The sequence below is a fragment of the Equus quagga genome, chromosome 2 (genome assembly GCF_021613505.1).
Source record: "Equus quagga isolate Etosha38 chromosome 2, UCLA_HA_Equagga_1.0, whole genome shotgun sequence".
Classification (NCBI taxonomy): Eukaryota; Metazoa; Chordata; class Mammalia; order Perissodactyla; family Equidae; genus Equus; species Equus quagga.
The window spans coordinates 50,867,988-50,882,739 of record NC_060268.1 but is presented as its reverse complement, the minus strand read 5'-3'; the positions used below and the strand labels follow the sequence as shown (position 1 = coordinate 50,882,739).

The window sequence follows — 14,752 nt, the reverse complement described above, 5'->3', positions numbered from 1 at the left end:
AAAAAAAAAAAAATAAATAAATTTGCTAGGTTTGGTTGCCGTGTGCGGTAGATAGCTACATATTCAAAGAAATGGAGTTGTAACTGCCTTCTATAAAGGAGAGTATTTATTTTAGCTTTCCATTCTGTTTATTTTCAGGAATTAAAGGAATTACCCAGCCTTCTGCTTTTATACCTACAGCTGAAAGTAATTCATTTCAGCCTCAGGTGAAGACTTTGCCATCACCTATTGATGCTAAACAGCAATTGCAACGGAAAATTCAGAAGAAGCAGCAAGAACAGAAACTACAATCCCCTTTGCCAGGAGAATCCTCAGCGAAAAAATCAGAAGGCGCTACAACTAATGGAGTGACTAATCTTTCTAATGGAAATCCTGCAATCCTTTCTCCTCAGCCTATTGGTATCGTTGTGGCAGCTGTCCCTAGTCCCATTCCGGTAATATCATCAAATAGTGTTTGGCTTTACTGGGATGGTGGGAAGTCAATCATTTAATTAAAAGTGGCACAGGAGAAGGAGGCAAGTATAGGTGTAGATTCAGTTATTAACTAATTTTGTGACCACAGATAGATTCAGCTTCAGTTGGTTGTCTTTTACAAAGTGAGCTATCAAATGAACATACGTGAAAATACAAAGATCCAAGACATACAAAGTATGCACATAACTGGTCAGAGCTTTATGTAAGAGATGAGTCATTTTCAGAGTTGTTTCTTCTCTAGCTAAGCCAAGATGACGCAATTTCAACTTTTTTTTTTTGGTTTAAACTTCTTTTCTTTTTAACATTCAGATGGAGCAAAATTGTAATGTGTATTGATAATGCTTTAACATAGACCTATGCCTGTGGCCTGCTGGACAGAGGACCTTGGGCAAGTCCCTTAGCTACCCTGAGTCCATTTCCTTATCAACAAACGGAGGTGATATTCTTCCCTTTTCCTGTCTCAGACCACTAAGGTTGTGATGAAGGGGCTTTTAAAATGAAAGTGTATCATACTAAAACAGGATGGTATTTTATGTTGTTACTGATATTATGAGGGAGATAAAAACTTTATCTTGTTTTTCTTGTTCCTACCATTATCATCATCATGTCATTAAAACATGGAATACCTGGTAACTACACTCTTGTACTGTTCACTATAGAGCAAATTTGGGGAGACAGTTGTTTTATCTGAGACCTTATCCACAGTGGTTTAATTACTAAGATGCAAGTTAGACCCATTTATCAGACAGTGTCCCCAGTGAGTGAGTTATCTTCTTGGCACAGACTCCAGTCGATACCATCATAAAGTTGCATATTTCTTTAAGATTTTCCTCTTCTCCCTATAACCTCCTTAAAAATCATTGTTTTGGTAAGTATTCATCACAAGTGTGAAGTTTTTGGTCCTGTTAATTGAAAAGTATCTTAATGTTCTTCTTTACATATTGTGTCTTCCAGCTATAATGCACTATGTTGCATTTATTTTCATATTTATGTGTCTGATTGTGTAGAACCTGGTCTAGAAGAACTCTCATCTAACATAGGAACTGATTTTTTTTTTTTTAGCATTGCATTTATTAAATGCCTTGTTACTATACAGGTATATGAATTACTGTTTATATCCTAGGCTTGTTAAATCTGATTTTTTTTCTTGTTTTTCACCTTCTAACAGGTCCAGCGGACCAGGCAGTTGGTAACTTCCCCAAGTCCAATGAGTTCTTCTGATGGCAAAGTTCTTCCCCTCAATGTACAGGTGGTCACTCAGCACATGCAGTCTGTGAAACAGGCACCAAAGACTCCTCAGAATGTTCCAGCCAGTCCTGGTGGGGATCGTTCTGCCCGGCACCGCTACCCTCAGATCTTACCCAAACCTGCCAACACCAGTGCGCTCACCATCCGCTCTCCAACTACTGTCCTCTTTACTAGCAGTCCCATCAAAACCGCTGTTGTACCCACTTCACACATGAGTTCTCTAAATGTGGTGAAAATGACAGCAATATCCCTCACACCCAGCAACAGTAGTGCCCCTCTTAAACATTCTGCCTCAGTAAACAGTGCTACAGGAACAACAGAAGAATCAAGGACCTTTCCGCAGATCAAGAATGGTTCTGTTGTTTCACTTCAGTCTCCTGGATCCAGGACCAGCAGCGCTGGGGGATCATCTGCTGTGGAAGTCAAAATAGAACCTGAAACTTCATCAGATGAGCATCCTGTACAGTGCCAAGAGAACTCTGATGGGACTAAAGCTCCCAAAACAACACCTAGTGCCCTTTTGGGGCAGAAAAGTAATACCGATGGAGTAGTGCAAAAACCTTCAAATGAAGGTGTCATTGAAATAAAAGCAACTAAGGTCTGTGACCAGAGGACCAAATGTAAAAGTCGCTGTAATGAAATTCTGCCGATCACTTCAACAGGCAATAATCAAAGCACTGTCACGCTCTCAGTTGCCACTCAAAACTTAACTTTCACCAGCACCAACTCACCATCTAATGGTGACTCAATAAATAAAGACCCTAAATTATGCACTAAAAGTCCAAGAAAGCGACTGTCTTCTGCATTGCAAGAGTCCCAGGTGCCTCCTATAAAGAAACCAATAGTGGAACAGCTTTCTGCAGTTAACATGGAAGGTCAGAAACCAGGCAGTGTTAAGAAGGACCAAAAGGTTCCACATTCAGGGAAAACAGAAAGTTCAACAGCGGGTGCTCAGATTTCTAGCAAGGTATCAATGAATGTCAGTTCACACACAGTGGCAAATCGACCCTTGAATTCTTCTGCTCTTATTACCAGTGGTTCAGTTTCGGAACAGCAAACACCATCATCATCTCCAGATATAAAAGTAAAACTTGAAGGGAGTGTCTTTCTCTTAGACGGTGATTCAAAACCAGATGGCAGCTTTAATCCAAATGAATGGCAGCAGGTCACTAAGAATTCTGAGTTTATATCTGCCGGCTGTGAACAGCAAGATATCAGTGTTATGACAATTCCTGAGCACTCTGATATCAATGACTTAGAGAAATCTGTTTGGGAATTAGAAAGAATGCCACAGGACACATATACCCAGCAGCTACATAGCCAGATACAAGAATCTTCTTTGAATCAAATACAAGCACAGTCTTCAGATCAGTTACCTCTACAGTCTGAACTAAAGGAGTTTGAGCCTTCTGTTTCCCAAACAAATGAAAGCTACTTTCCTTTTGATGATGAACTTACACAAGATAGTATTGTGGAAGAGCTGGTGCTTATGGAGCAGCAAATGTCCATGAACAATTCTCATTCTTATGGTAACTGTTTGGGAATGACCCTTCAAAGTCAGTCAGTAACTCCAGGAGCTCCAATGTCATCTCACACCTCCAGCACCCACTTCTATCATCCAATCCATAGCAATGGCACTCCAATCCACACACCCACACCCACTCCTACCCCGACCCCAACCCCGACCCCGACCCCAACCCCAACATCTGAAATGATTGCTGGGTCTCAAAGTCTGTCGCGGGAGAGCCCTTGTTCCAGGCTAGCCCAGACCACACCTGTGGATAGTGCTTTAGGAAGTAGCCGACATACACCCATTGGTACTCCACATTCTAACTGCAGCAGTAGTGTCCCTCCCAGCCCTGTTGAATGCAGGAATCCATTTGCATTTACCCCAATAAGCTCCAGTATGGCATATCATGATGCCAGCATTGTTTCAAGTAGTCCTGTGAAGCCAATGCAAAGACCCATGGCCACACACCCTGACAAAACCAAGCTAGAATGGATGAATAATGGGTATAGTGGGGTTGGTAATTCATCAGTTTCTGGCCATGGCATTCTCCCAAGCTATCAGGAACTAGTGGAAGACCGTTTCAGGAAACCTCATGCTTTTGCTGTGCCTGGACAGTCTTACCAGTCTCAATCCAGACATCATGACACTCATTTTGGTCGTTTGACTCCTGTCTCTCCTGTGCAGCATCAAGGTGCCACTGTAAATAACACCAACAAACAGGAGGGTTTTGCAGTCCCTGCCCCTCTTGATAATAAAGGAACTAATTCATCTACCAGCAGCAATTTCAGATGCCGGAGTGTGAGCCCTGCTGTTCATCGCCAACGTAATCTTAGTGGAAGCACCCTCTATCCAGTAGCTAATATCCCCCGATCTAATGTGACCCCCTTTGGAAGTCCAGTAACCCCAGATGTTCATATTTTCACAAATGTTCACACAGACCCATGTGCCAACAACATAGCTCAAAGAAGTCAATCAGTTCCACTGACAGTCATGATGCAGACAGCCTTCCCGAATGCTCTTCAGAAGCAAACAAACAGTAAAAAAATAACCAATGTTTTGTTGAGTAAACTTGATTCTGACAATGATGATGCAGTGAGAGGTTTAGGCATGAACAACTTGCCCTCCAATTACACAGCCCGGATGAATCTCACTCAGATTTTGGAAACTTCCACTGTTTTTCCTAGTGCCAATCCGCAGAATATGATCGATTCCAGCACTTCTGTTTATGAATTCCAAACACCATCTTACCTCACCAAAAGTAATAGCACCGATCAGATCAGTTTTTCTCCTGGAGATAATCAAGCACAATCAGAAATTGGAGAGCAACAATTAGATTTCAATAGCACTGTTAAAGACCTGTTGAGTGGAGACAGCTTGCAAACCAGCCAGCAGCTAGTAAGTCAGGTAGCATCTGATCTTACTAATACTGCGTCTGATTTCTCTAGCGATATCAGGTTGTCTTCTGAGCTCTCAGGCAGCATCAATGATTTGAACACTTTAGACCCAAATCTACTGTTTGATCCAGGTCGTCAGCAGGGACAAGATGATGAAGCTACACTGGAAGAATTAAAGAATGACCCATTATTTCAACAAATTTGCAGTGAATCCATGAACTCTATGACTTCATCAGGTTTTGAATGGATAGAAAGCAAGGACCATCCTACTGTTGAAATGTTGGGTTAAATTGTGTTTTATAATATGTAGCACACTGTATCTAAAGACATATGTATTGTATTTGTCTTAATGGAAGTGCCTCCCGCAGCAGAAACACTTACTATTAATTGTGACATTTAAAAAGTTTGCTGCAGAAGTGGTTTCTTCTTCAGTAGGAAATGGTTAGACTCGCCTCAGTTCTTAACAAGTTTCTAAAGACAGTAGGCTGTAGAAGAAAAAGTATTAGGTTTTAAATTTTATAATGTTCCCCATTTAATCACATTGTTTGCTAGTAAACAATTGACTAACCAGCTTTTACAAGAGCAGTCTAGATCTTTATTTTGTGTAAATTCATTTTAATTCATTGGTTGATCTGCACAGAATTTAGTGGAAACCATTGATTTTAGGTATAGGCTATTTTTTGTTGTTGTTGGCATTATCTTTTAGATATGAAATCATAGCTAAGGTGAACTGTAGACAAGAAGGTCTTCCTTGAAACAGGGATAATATTCAGGTTATTATAAGTATTTACGCTTGAAGCATAGAGCTACTGTAGAATGAAAATTCTCTGTAGGACTTTCTGGGACTTCAGTACCATTTGCACCTGCAATGAAGGGCTTCAATAGGAAAAAATAATGGAAAATTAAATATTAACCTAAGGAAAGCAAAAGCTGCACTAAAATTTTTTAAAGGAAAACCTAGTAGCCATTTATATTTGTGACCTTGTGTTAGTCTTATTTTAAAATACTGATTTTAATATGGAGCTAAAATACAGAGACATGCACGTGTGTGCACACACACACACAGCAAATAACTCCAAACATTGTAATTTAATAGAATAAAAGCAAGCATGTTAGGAAAATATTTTGTGTTTTATTATTAGGTAGTTGAGATAGGGAATTTAGAAGGAAAATAAAAGCATTTTCTTAGTTTCATCACAGTGGCTACATGCACATATGTAAAATTCTATTGAAGATTTCTTTTGAAGTTTTTTTAAGTAGAATAATCTTAAGTTCTCAATTTAGTGACCGACTCCTCTGCTCCTCCTGATTCTAGTAATAGAACGTGATCATGAGATCCCTTTGAGAAACAAGCAGGAGGGAGATAAGATAAAAACTGAGCAAAAAACATTTCAGCACCTAAGGTCTGAAGCCACAGATCTTTGTATCTGATAAGCAAAGGGGCCATCAATAGTACTTGAAGAAGAGGGGCATTTTATTACATGCTTAATTTATTGACTGTGATAACCACAATTGCAAAAGAAGCACTCAGGATTTGTTTTAAAATGTTTCTCTCTATGGCTCCCATTTTGTTTTATGAATAATTATTTATGAATTTCATGTTGACAAATCTGCTCACTAGTTGACAGCTCCATTTAAGTGAGTTTCAAGATGACTTTCAAATAGATTTAAAAATTGCCATTAAGTTTTTAAAGCTAACATTAAACCATTGCTATGCTACCTTGAACCTAGATAAGCTTTCCTTTATTAATTAGTAAGCCAATCGGAAGACTACAATCAATGAATATTTAACAAATGTGATGAAGGGTTTAATTTAATAAGGCTTCATTGTTCAATAAATTTGCAAGGTAGGTTATTAACATATTTTGATAAATAAATGGTGCTAGGGTTTGCTCAGAGGTTTATATATTGATATGTCCTAGTTATTGGCATTTGTGTGTGTTTGCTGTTATCTTGATTTAATGATCTGTTAGATATTTTTTCTTGATCCTAGTTATTTCTTCACTGTACATTGAGACACAGCACTACTGCACACCAAAGTATGCAATACCCAAAGGAAACTGTGTGATTTCTTTTAACAAATGATGGGAGCCTTTCTATATGAGATACTCTGAAAAGGAGATTTTGAGGCCATTCTAATCCCTTGTTTACATTATTAGCTTCCTACTAACATAAAAATAATGGAAATCTTTTTTGATAAAAATATAAAGACTGGAGGATTTTTAACCCCTGTACAGTATTGCAGCAAACACTTTAAATTTGGTTGAATTCGTCCAACAAACTTTCTGGGGTTCATATATTGCACTAAATTCGTTGAACCTGTGGTAGGCACATCTCTTAGGATAAATGCAACCAATACAGTCCACAGATTAAACTTTTTAAATGTGTTTCATTATGAAAAGACAAAATGTCATCAAAGTGACAGATAAAATTGTCTTATGTAGCAATGTGCATTGATCTCAATGAGATATTTCTATTTCTTATTCTCTTACGTGAGAATATTACAGCAGGAAGAATTTAGTTTGCTTCACCATGTTAATACATGATCACAAAATGTGCATGAGTGTTATTGACTTACCTTGTACAGTACTAGGTATTCCTGTAACCACTTTTTTTTTCTTGGCTGTATTGAGACTGGTTCAATGTTAACCAGGCAGGCATAGTTATTCACAAGTTATTTACTTTTTTATGTTTACTAATTCTGCTTAGTTATTGTTGAATATGTTCTTTTCTCAGATTATTTTCATTGTTTTGATGTTTAAAACATTTTGCATACTGTTTATCATGATAAGACTTCATGAAGTAAATAATTTTGCATATAATTGCAATAAGCACTGACTTTTGAACTGAAAAGAAGGAAAGTGTTTTTTTGTGCAGTGCATCTGAGGTTCATATAATAGTCTTGTACTATAATGTGCTTTACTACACCATAAATGACAAAAACAAGCCCTGTTTCATGTTTTCATTTAGTGCAAAAAGTCAGATTTCCCGAGTGTTTTTGTTGTCTGTTGTACCTGCTGAAACTACAGTAGTTGAATATTGCAGTAGCATTTCAGTTCTCTTTTTTTATTAAAAGTGCTCAAAAATTGTTTTTTAAATGTTTTCAAAAACAATTAAAAACATTTTATATTAAACTGACTGGATCTTCAGGTGATTTATGGGAGCTATTTTATATAGGGAGCATGCATTTTGTGAACAGACCTGATGCCATTCTTCCTTTGATCTCATGATATTCGGGGAAATGGATAAAAATCAGCACAAGGTGAAACAGTGCGGCTAACCTGCTCTCTGCTATTAATCCAGAAGGATACACAGATCTTATTTCCTTTGTCACAATTCTGTTGTTCACTTAGGATTTATTACCAGTGAGTGGTACATGGCATAGAGCTTTATGTTGTCCAAAATAACATCTTTTCTTTTGCTCATTCACATAATGTTTTCTTTAGAATGTTAGCCTGTGAGTACCCAGATATGTATATTTTTGGAGCTTTGAATAGAAGAATAAACTGAGAAAATTTTAAAGCACAACTGTGTCCAAAAGCAATATAGGTATTTTGGTGAACCAGAAGTACAAAGTGATAAGTGCACTGAACTGGTAAACCAGAACTTGAGCTGTAGTCTGGACACAGGAAAGAGAGCCAGAAGTTTCAACTCCCACAGAGTAATGAACCAGGATCTGAGATGGAGTTTCCTCACTCTGGAGAGGAAACAGATGCAGCACTGGTGCCTGACACTGTAATTTATATTGTAGCCAGGCCTGAGCCAAACAGCCGACTCATCTGTGTATACAGATCTGTGTTAATCCATAGTAGCCCCACTTTCACCACAGGACTGAGCCCTGAGTGTGGACAGGTGGTGGAAGCAATTATAAAAGGAAAAAAGAGAGTGACGTTTGGAAAGTGGGGGGATGAAGAGAAAGGAGACTGCCACGCAAGATGAGCCTGCAAACCAAAACTGATGTTGAGCCTGTAAACCAAAATTCTAAAGTACTCGAAGAAACCGAAACTAAGACAATTAGCGGTCTCTCCAGATAAAAGTAATGAACTATTCGGACGTTACTTTAAGTACATTAGGATTCTCAATGACAGAAGGGAAAAAAATTAAGAGCAGGCGAATAAAACAAGAATCAGTGGATATAATGAACAAGTAACAAAGTCTGAGGAAAAATACTGTGTAGTACCTGAGGCGCTTTTGGCTGCAAGTAAGAGAAAACCTAACACTGGCTTAAGCCGTGAGGATACTTACTTTTAGCTTAATAATTTTGGAGACAGGAAGTTCAAGAGTTCATTGAATGGCTCAATCTCATCAAGAACCAGAGTGTATCTTTCTGTCTTTCTGTTCCATCTTCTTCAGCTTTGCTTTTCTGTATCTCTTGCCTGTGGTCACAGTTTGGCTGCCACAGCTCCAGAAATTTTATCTTTGTACATCCCAAACAAGGTGATAAGGGCAGTTCTCAGCCTTTTATCAGAGAGAAAAAAAACCTCCCCAGAGTCTCCCATTAGGCACTCCCTTCCCACCTTCCACCCCCCATTTAGTCTCATTTGACAAAACAAGGTCAAAGGCCCACCCTAAAACAAATTAGCTTAGATTCTTGATTCTTTATAGTTAGGGTACGCGTCCGTTTCCTGGAGCATGTGGTTATCCACCTTAAAATGAGTTCCTTAACCTAGAGAAGATGCAAGGGACTTAAGATCTTGTGTCCAGCTGTAAGGGGCTCTCAGTCTTACAAAGAACTACTCACATGTTCTTTGAGAAGTGCCAATTAGAGATATAATATGTGAAATAGAAGAAAAGAGGTGAGAATTCACACAGGAGCCAAGAACAGGGCAAAAGAAGCTTCTTAGTAAAGACTGCATTTAGAAGTAGACTGCTTACTGGTGTAAACTGTTAACTGGTATCCTGCCTTCCCTTTATGAGATGAAAAATCAGGTATTATTGAGTATCATAAATGCAAATTGCCTCAGCACCTATTGCCAAAATTTTGATTTTGTCCAATCTATAGAGATTGATTTTGATGTACATTACTATAAATGAATCTTTAGAATTACAAGTTTGTGGATGGAATCATTGATCAATATTATATAATCTGAAATTTAAAATATATAAATGACCAGCCCTTGAGTTATCTGCTTATGGGGTGGAAAGGGAAAAACAAAAGGACTGCTATTTTCAAGGTAGATTTTATTTCTAAGAAGTACTTAATTTTGGAGAGAAGAGAAAATAATTTTACAAATAAAATGTATCATGAGAATGGTATTACTACCATATATAGAATATTTCCTTGCACTAAACCCCATATTAAATACGTTGTATATATTCTCATTTCCTCATGGTAACAATTCTGAAAGAATATCATTTTTCAAGTGAGAAAATTCTGGCTCAGGGATTAAGTGATAGGGGTAACAGCAACAACAGGAAGGGCTGGGATTAACTTGGTTCCGAAGCCTAGTTCATAACTGTTATGCTATACTTAAGACACTTGTTCAAACTGCCTGCTGTAAAGAAGCTGGTGGCTTCTTTAAATTTCATTCCAGCTTAAAATCTGGTGTTGTTTGATTTTTGTGAGGATTTTATTTCCCTTTAAGCTCCCATCCTTATATCTCTTAGACTTCCTTTTCATTTGTGTTGCTTTTGGATTTTACTTGTATTTTGTAACTTTCCTATCAATGAATCGAGTCCCTTTCCGTCTCCTACCCCCGTGGAAATACCTGCCCTGATGTATTGGAGTCAAGGGAGAAATAAGATTTAAATACGAAATTTTGTTTTTCACACACATGTTTTTCAGGCACATTTCTTGGAGGTGTACCTAATCATTTATTTTTAAACCACTTTTACAATTTCATCAGGAAATAAGAAATAGGCTGTTGAAGAAATGATGAAGTGCCTAGAATATGTCAGTCTCTGTGTCAGGTGCTAGAAAAGACGCCTGCCATTCTGAAATTTTACAATATAATGAGGAAGACGCACAATGAACAGGATTGCAGGACGCAATGAGGTCACCGTATCAGAGACTGCTGTTTGCCACTAGTAGCATTCTCCCGGGCACCTGCAGGAAAGACTGCATGTACCAGCTTCCCTTGTAGTTTAGGGGAGTCACTTACCAAGTACTCAACCAAAAGGTTTGTGTGCGACTTTGTGTTCTTGCCCTCCTTCCTCCCTGCTGGCTGGAACGCACCTGTGGTGACTAGAACTAGCTCCCTTGTTCTTCGAGGTAAAGCTATGTGCTGAGGACGATAGAGTAACAATATAGAAGGAGCTTAAGGCCCTGATGACAGGGAAGCTGCCCTACTGGTCCTGACTGCTTGCTTATGAATGAGAGAGAAATTTCTGGTTTAGGTCAATTCTTTTGAGTTTTCTGTCGCTCAACGCAAATCCAAATTCTAACCCAACGTAGCCATCAGAAGGTTTTAAGCAGGAGTGGGGAATGTTAGATTAGCGTGAGGATCACGAAACCATCACGGATTCCCCTGAAGAATGGCAAACTGCCTCTCTTTTTCATTGGGATTGATAAGTCAGGAGAAAATCTTAGAAAGAATACCCTGATTTTAGCGCAACATTTGAATACTGTTTCACAGCTGTCAAAAAAAAAAAAAAAAGGATTATAAACTTTGCTTAAAACAACTAAAGAGAATTAATCAAATTGAAGGGCAATACAGCATTCTGGTCTCTGGTGTCAGACCTGGGTTTAACTCTAGGCACTGCCGATTCTAACCATGACCCTGGGCAGGTTATCTGAATGCTAGTAATGATACCCATCTGGAGAGCATTTTCCAGTGGTGAGCCACAATGGTTCTGGCCTGTTTCTTATTTTTGCCAAAATCTTGAGTGAACATACAAAAAGTTTGCTGTGGCAAATATTGTAGATTGGCTTGCCCAATTTCTGTTCCAGGTTCCTCCTGTTATGCAGATCCTGAGAGGTCAAAAACTGCATTTTCTAGACTTCTTCACTGCTTGGGTTCTGGATATGAATTGCATTCCATCTATTAGATGCATTCTTAAAAGATTTGGAGGATGAAAATGAAGCAGAAGCTATCCTCTTCTCCCCTTTTTGTGACTTTCTTTTTGCAAGCAAGCTCCTAGTGACAAAGTTTTTCAGCAGCAGTGTTCTAGAGTCTGTTCTTGAGATTCTTAGGTATCAAGGGTCCTTGTTCCAATGTCAAGTCACCAGCTCTGTGAATGTCAATATGCAGTCAAGTAGTGGCAGCAATGGTAGCAGCAGCAGTATCAGCAGCTTGCTGGTCTGGCTTCCTGACCTCTGGAGCGATTCCAGATGTGAATTCGTTCCCATTCCCCTGCTGGTCAGCTCTACCGTGTTCTGGGAGTCATTTCTAGAGGCACAATCTAAAGCTTGCTCTTCCACTTCTGTACATGTAAACAATTATCTGCATTATCTTTTTCTGCTTGAAATACCTAGAATAAGCATCTCCTACACTTAGCTCTAACTATTATTAACATATGCCTATTGGCTAGGAGTCAGGAACACCTGAGATCTAGACCAAGTTCTGTCACTTTTTTCGCCTTTCTGCACTTATATGAAGAACAATGACTCCTGTCCTGGTTACTTCCCAGAATCTTCTGTGAAGTTCAGTGATAGGACAATGTTTTGTAAACTCTAAGTATAAGCCATTGTGATTGTTATAACTACGTACATAAAAGGACAGACATTTATCTAGGAGTGGGAAAAACATCTTGTCCTTTTTAGCACTTAAAAGTTATGTTTTACTTGAAGCAACACACACACACACACACCATCCCCCCCAACCTCTGTCAGAAGGTAAAGTAAGAATGTAGATTCAGGCAAAGAGCTGAACTTTGAATTTGGGTTATGTGGCCATAAGCAAGAAATAACTTAATAAAATTTAACTTAGGCCAAGCTTTTGTCATCTGAGCATGTTTGTTTAATTGATACCTACATAGATTATGCCTTTAAAGTCAATAGGATTTCTTTACTTAATCTTTCACAATCTTACCTCACCCTCATAGCAGTTCTGAAATGGCTGTCTTGAAAATTACTGGTGATTTCAGAATTGGTAAACCCAGTGACACTGTTCCTTCAGTTTCCAGGACTTCATATTCTGATTCACTTTCTACCTCAGACCCCAAATTCTTGGTCTCTTTTCAGGGGTCAGCTTCCTCTGCCTATTATTTAAATATAGGAGTCCTTTGGCATTCTACCATTGGCTTTTCTCTTCTTCTACTTTTTCTCCCTAGTCTTTTCAAACACTCCTACAGCTCTGCCTGATGGCTTCCAAATCTAAATTTTCAGATTTGACCTCTCTCTGACTTTCAGTCTCAAAATCTAAATGCCCAGAATTGAAATTCATTCTCTCTTCCCCAACCTTCTCCTCTTCCTATTATTTGATAACAGTATTATCATCATTGCAGTCACCAAGTTGAAAGCTCATGTGCCCTTCATCCTCTCTTCAACCTCAGATTAGTTTCCAAGTCCTTTGCCTTTGAGGTACATGTCTCTTTCCCTCCTGATTCTGCCTTGGTACGTGGATTCATGTCTCGCTTGAAATACTGAATTCTCTCTTACTTCTCTAATAATTTCCATACAGTGTCACCATAGAAATCCTTAAATCAAAAGCCTGTGATATTCAGAAGTCAATATTCTTCGTATTTATAAACAATAACCAGCTAGAAGATAGAAGGCAAGAAAAGACCCTTTTTATGCTAGCAACAAAAGATAAAATATCCAGGCATGAACACAGGAGAAACATGCAAAACCTATATAAGGAAAACTTTTCAAGTACTTTTAGTGAAAGACACAAGGCAGACCAAAGCAAATGGGATGAGAAACCATGCTCTTAGATGGTAAGACTCAATGTCATGTAGGTAGCAATTCTGCCTAAGTTAATGGGTAAATTTAACACGATCTCAACAAAAATGTCAATGTTTTTTTCTAGAGCTAGACAAGTTGAATATACATTTAAAATCAGAACATAAACAATTATAGCCCCCCAAAATTCTGAAAAATGCAGTGAGGGAGAGGCTAACCCTGCAAGATATTAAAGTCACATGCCAAAATCCCTGTAAGTAAAGCCAAGCAACAAATGACAAAGTAGGAAGAAATATTTGTAACTCACATCACACACAAAGGAGTAATAACACTAATATGGAAAGAGCTCCTAAAAATGAGGGAACTGTGAAAGCCAACAACCCAATAGAAAAATGAACAAAAGATATGAACAGATGGCTCAGGGAAAAAGAAATGATCCTTAAACATGAAAAAAAATGCTCAATCTAACTCATAATAAGAGAAATACACCAAGTTACCATGTCTCACCTATCAGGTTGGCAAAAAATCTAAGTTTGACAGCATCCTCTGTTGGAAACATTGTGGGGGCACAGGAATTCAATATTGCTTCCTTGCACATTTCCTGAAGAATCTATCAGAGAACAAATTCAGACATCCCAATGACTAGAGAGACGTCAACCTAAGGACTGGTGGTGAGCATTGAATACCTATTTACTTGGCAAACCACGACTACATGAGGGTTAAAGAGGACAGAGTATGCTGTGTATTGGATATATTCTCTGAAAATCTAGATAAAATGCAACTACAGAAAATAGAGTATATGCAAACACTTTTTTAACTTTTTCAATAATATTGGTGGTGGTAGAATGAGTGATTTTGCTGAGACTATTGTGTATAATGCAAGACAATGCAAACAGTAACTGTATAATATTCTAATTCTCTTGTTCTCTGGTCCCTGAGAATCTGGCTTCTCAGAAGAAAGGAGATATTGATGTAAGATAGAAGATGTTAAGTAAAAACAATACAGTCCTGACTTTGGATTGGAAGTATCAGTAAGAACTCATGGAATATCTTGCCATTCAGTAGCAAGGAAGCTATCAGAGACTACTAAGGTCATGTCAACAGGACTGAGGAGCCAACTTGAAGAAGCTGCCACTGGCCAAAGATGGGACAATTTAAGTTCAATAAGGATAATAACTTCAGTGGATTGAAACACTTAAAATATGTTTAAATCCATGAGTTTTAATGATCCTAAAAAATTAATTGGTCACCTTTTGAGGATGATAGGCAACCAATCACTATTTTTAAAATTGGGTCACGGGAAAAACTCAAATATTTATCCTGCCTTTCCTTTGCGAGTTGTAC

The 14,752-nt window shown here is 38.3% G+C and overlaps 1 protein-coding gene across 3 annotated transcripts in view; it reads left to right on the top strand.

Moving 5' to 3' along the window:
- RFX7 (regulatory factor X7) overlaps positions 1-7,738 on the top strand; it is a 127,161-nt gene extending 119,423 nt beyond the window's left edge. For all 3 annotated transcript variants that reach the window (XM_046653954.1, XM_046653952.1, XM_046653953.1), the window contains exons 9-10: positions 139-434; positions 1,643-7,738. In XM_046653954.1, coding sequence (XP_046509910.1) covers positions 139-434; positions 1,643-4,915 — 3,569 coding nt within the window. In that variant the 3' untranslated portion in view covers positions 4,916-7,738. The remainder of the gene's footprint in view (positions 1-138; positions 435-1,642) is intronic.
- The last annotated feature ends 7,014 nt before the right edge of the window (positions 7,739-14,752 follow it).